This window comes from Anarrhichthys ocellatus, unplaced genomic scaffold (assembly GCF_004355925.1).
Source record: "Anarrhichthys ocellatus isolate YVR2014 unplaced genomic scaffold, GSC_Weel_1.0 scaffold53, whole genome shotgun sequence".
NCBI lineage: Eukaryota > Metazoa > Chordata > Actinopteri > Perciformes > Anarhichadidae > Anarrhichthys > Anarrhichthys ocellatus.
In genome coordinates this window covers 2,485,292-2,489,343 of record NW_022280083.1, presented here as the reverse complement: position 1 = coordinate 2,489,343, position 4,052 = coordinate 2,485,292, and the positions used below count along the sequence as shown (strand labels likewise).

Below are 4,052 nucleotides of genomic sequence, written 5' to 3'. Positions count from 1 at the left end.
CATAGATATCACCATGAAACTTCACCACTTCATCACTCACATTAAGAGGAGGATTTATTCTATTACAAGTTTTCTGAAATGTAATGTTTAAATATGCAAATGAGGCATTATGTAATGGGATTTGTGTCATGATACTATTCTGAGTTGTTGTGATTTCAAATTCAAAATAAAAATCTAATCAAATTTAAAATATGATGATGTGTCAACGTTGTGTTCGCGACTTGTTTCTGCTGCCCCCAAGTGGCCAAAAATAAAAATCTGTTTTAAGTTAAATTTTGACCCGTTGGTGCCTCGAAACTAATCGTCAGAGGATCAAGAGAAGATGACTTCCTGCTGAGTCAGAGGTTTCGTGACAAAATCCTGATCCGACAACGAAACGGTGGAGTTCACCTCGGAGGGTTGGTCCTGGATTCGATGGGACACCAAGCAGAGACCTCGCAGGTTTTCCTCAACACGTCAAACTTCAGACACGATCCCGTCTTGATCCCTGAGACAGAAAACAAAACGCTCGATCTGATTCTGCAGCAGCTGACGAGGCGCCAACAGCTTTGATTTAGCAGAGGGCTGAGAGTGACTTGTCTAAATCTACAGCACAGTAACGATACATTCCTCTGTGCGCCGGCAGAGAAGTGAGATAAAAAGATCCTCCATCCGCAACCCAAAGTCACACAAAGACGCCTCGACACGTTGAAATGAGTCGGTTTCACAGTTAAAATGAGCCGGAGTGAACGAGAACATCTGGTTCCAGATCTGCTGCATGCAGCGCTGGAAAGTACATTTACTCAAGTACTGTGATTAAGTACAATTTTGAGGTACTCGTACTTGAGTCTTTCCGTTTTCTGCTACTTTCTACTTCTCAGATATAAATATTGTACTTTTTACTCCACTGCAAGGTCTTAGATAACTTATTCAGATTAATAATACAAAATATAATTAACAAATAAATATGATGTATTGTTTAGATTATTTTAGATTAAAATAAAACTTTATTGATCCCAGAGGGGGAAATTCACAAACTACACAGCAGTATATAAAGTATCTAAAATGAGCTCCACCTTCACCAGCTGAATGCATCAATAATTATAATAGTTATATGATATTCAATATTATATGTGTACTTTTACTTTGATACTTAAAGCTACTACAAGGAACTTTCACTTTCTGTTGATTCTGGCGCCCCCTGTGGACTAAAGCTGTAGTGTTTCTGAGCAACAGAATCTCTTTAGAAAACCTCTCATTTTACTGCAGCAGGGTCTCACAGTCAGACAAAAGCTCCTCACAGTCACTTTAAGATCTGAGTAGCTTTAATCATCTTTAATCATCTGTCTCTGTTTACTGGAGGATTTACTGACCTGACGACGGTGAAACACGGTAAATAAACAAAGTTAAAAGAACAGATTTTAAGATGAGAACACCAAAACATTACGTTAATGTCATTTTAAATGTAACAGGAGGAGAGAGTACCGTGGCTCTGCTGATCCCAGCCTCCTCTCTCACAGTCCTTATCACTGCGACACAATCTGTCCTTCGGGGGAACCTGGAATATAAACACTGCTGCAAAGTAAGAACGGTTTGCTGACGACTTTTCACCCGAGTCACCGTCACTGCTACCTCATTATTAACGATGATGAAGAAGGACGAGCACCTCGGGACACTTCCCCTGCTTCTGGTTCTTCGTCACAATGACGTTGGTCACCACGAAGAAGGAGTTTTTCTCCTGAAAAGAACAAAGAAACTTCTTAACTTACGGAGGACCAAAAGGACCAAAAAGGACCCTGAGGAACCTCCTCCCTACCTGTGCGGGCCCGCTGTAGTCCACCACGTCCCAGACCACGTCCCCGACCCCGGGCAGCTGGGTCTGAGCTACACCCTTCACCTTGGTGGTGACGGAGCTAACCACCAGGTCAAACTCCTGGTATTTCCTGTTCCACAGCAGCATCATGCTGCAGGAGAACAAAACACACAAAATAAAACTCTGTAATGCAGATGGACAGACGCGGAGACTCACAACTGTTTTTCTTTATTCCTTGAACCTTAAAGATATTTTATTTGTATGCAAATCCAGATGATGGCACTCTTCAACATTTCACTGATGTCATGAATTTATATGCCAAATTTTTCAGTCATAAAAAATAAAATCTCTAATTCACTCAAATTCAAATGTAACTTATTCTCAACTCTCTTAGTTCACTGAACAATAAAAAAGTTAAACCCTGTCGGGAAGACAAAACTGTAAGAATATACCGGGAATGACTTTAAATGCAACTCAGAACTGAACTGATACCAAATGACCAAATACAGGCTGTTTGTGCACAAATATAACAGTTCTTTGCATATCTTTTTGTTTCCAAAGATATAAAACAGAGAAATCCAACAGCTCCTCAAATTAGAGAAGAAACAAACAGAGAATTTCTAACATTTTTCTTTAAAAAATGTCTTAAATTATAAATGTATTCTCAAAATACACTTTGAAGAGCAATGAAACAAAAACTAAACTGCAAAATGAAAGAAATATATATTTTCTCATATTTTAAGCTACATTCAAGGAATACAATCAAGAAAAAAAACGTTTACAAAACTTAACTGTTCGCTAAGAAACACATTTACAACTTAAAATACCTTATTAATTTTATTATTACTGTCAAGTTAAAAAACAACATATCTTAAACAATACCTTAATTAACTTAAGGTCACCACTGGGCATTTTGAAATTATAAATATAAATTCAAAAGTAATATTAAATATTACAGGGATCATTGTAAAAAAACTAAATATAAAAACTTTCCACAGAGTATTTCTTCCACATACTCAGTAAAATACTCAGTACTCTCTGAGATTAGTATGAAAGTAAGTACTTTAAAGATAAACCGGAAATGATTTAGCAATAAAAGCACGTGTACCAAAAACGAGCTGTTCCTACAAAATAAAATACATGTTAAAGAATAGTGTGTCACGTGGTGACACACTATTCTGTGTGTCACCACGGTTCAGCTCCATTCAAACACCAATAATCAGTGTTATTGATTATCAGTTAGTGTATTCGTGACTTTTCTCGGTTTCACCCGTTAACTTGTTGGAAAGCAGCAGAGAGAGCGGCCGATCACAGCGCATGCGCAGATCTGCACGGATCGGCGGAGCTCAGAAACTGCTCACATGTGGCGTTCACTCACCAGATAAACAGCAGGATGGTTGCGTTCAGGCTCCACTTGAGAGAGCCGAGCCGGACGCTCTGGATCCGGACCAGCTTGTTGGTTTCATACTGACACAGGACTCCGCAGCACGGCATCCTGCTGCTGCTGTGCGGGGGGTTTGTTGTCTGGTTTCTCCACTGGAGGAGGAATCTCTGACTCATTTATTGACTCTTCTTCCTGTGTGGAAGGTCACATGTCCAGATCACTTCCAGAAATCCTCACTGCAGCTGCAACATCCACACAAACTGAGCCAAGAGTCCAGATAACCAGCAGAGAGAGAGCAGCGTGTTCTCCTCTGTTGTGATCTGTGTGCATGAGAAATAATGTAAACACTGGAATAAAAACATCTTGAAACACAACAGAAAAAAAAGAAAAAGTTCATTCTAGAAACATGCTTTCATTTTTTTAAAGAAAAAACACATTGAATTAAAGTTATAATAATACAACATAAGTCCACACTGCACTTCAAAACAAAACATCTGAATGATTTCATCCGTTGACAAGTCCAATAAAGTTTTATTCAAATAAGAAGAGGGCCACATCCTCTATACTGTTGAAAGGAAAAACATATTTCAAAACAGAAAGTGTCTGTTCTGCAACAAAGTTCAGTTTTTAAGTAAAATATCACTCTGATAATATGAAAATAATAAGTTTTCACCGGATCTCTTGACCGCAGCCATGCTGAGAAACGTGACCGCTGATTGATCCATTATTGAATCTTAAATGTGCAACTGTGACAAAAAACACATTGAATTAAAGGCTTAGTTATGAATAGACATGTGTTTGAGATATAATCTCACTCCAGTGTTTTCTTTTCAGCCACAACAGACGCTCACACTGTACATTAACACATCAACACAT

General features: G+C 38.6%; 1 protein-coding gene across 2 annotated transcripts; it reads right to left on the bottom strand.

The window, feature by feature from the left end:
* Window positions 1–53: 53 nt before the first annotated feature.
* Window positions 54–3,337, bottom strand: LOC116396184 (P2X purinoceptor 4-like). Of its 2 annotated transcripts, none has more exons than XM_031870623.1 (5): window positions 3,171–3,337; window positions 1,796–1,943; window positions 1,646–1,717; window positions 1,465–1,537; window positions 54–487 (listed from the first exon to the last, which is right to left on the bottom strand). In XM_031870623.1, the coding sequence occupies exons 1-5, from the start codon at window positions 3,284–3,286 to the stop codon at window positions 387–389; spliced, it is 510 nt and encodes a 169-aa protein (XP_031726483.1). In that variant the 5' UTR covers window positions 3,287–3,337; the 3' UTR covers window positions 54–386. The 2 variants fall into 2 exon arrangements, with proteins under 2 accessions (XP_031726483.1, XP_031726484.1); XM_031870624.1 differs by having other exon boundaries at window positions 390–487; window positions 1,465–1,554.
* Window positions 3,338–4,052: the final 715 nt, after the last annotated feature.

Excerpts from the sequence above, each read along its gene's own strand:
- LOC116396184 (XM_031870623.1), bottom strand. The coding sequence starts at position 3,286 with ATGCCGTGCTGCGGAGTCCTGTGTCAGTATGAAACCAACAAGCTGGTC. Across the intron at positions 1,718-1,795 it reads ACTACAGCGGGCCCGCACAG|GAGAAAAACTCCTTCTTCGT; the intron begins GTAGGGAGGAGG and ends TGTTCTTTTCAG. Across the intron at positions 488-1,464 it reads CTGGGATCAGCAGAGCCACG|GGATCAAGACGGGATCGTGT; the intron begins GTACTCTCTCCT and ends TTTCTGTCTCAG.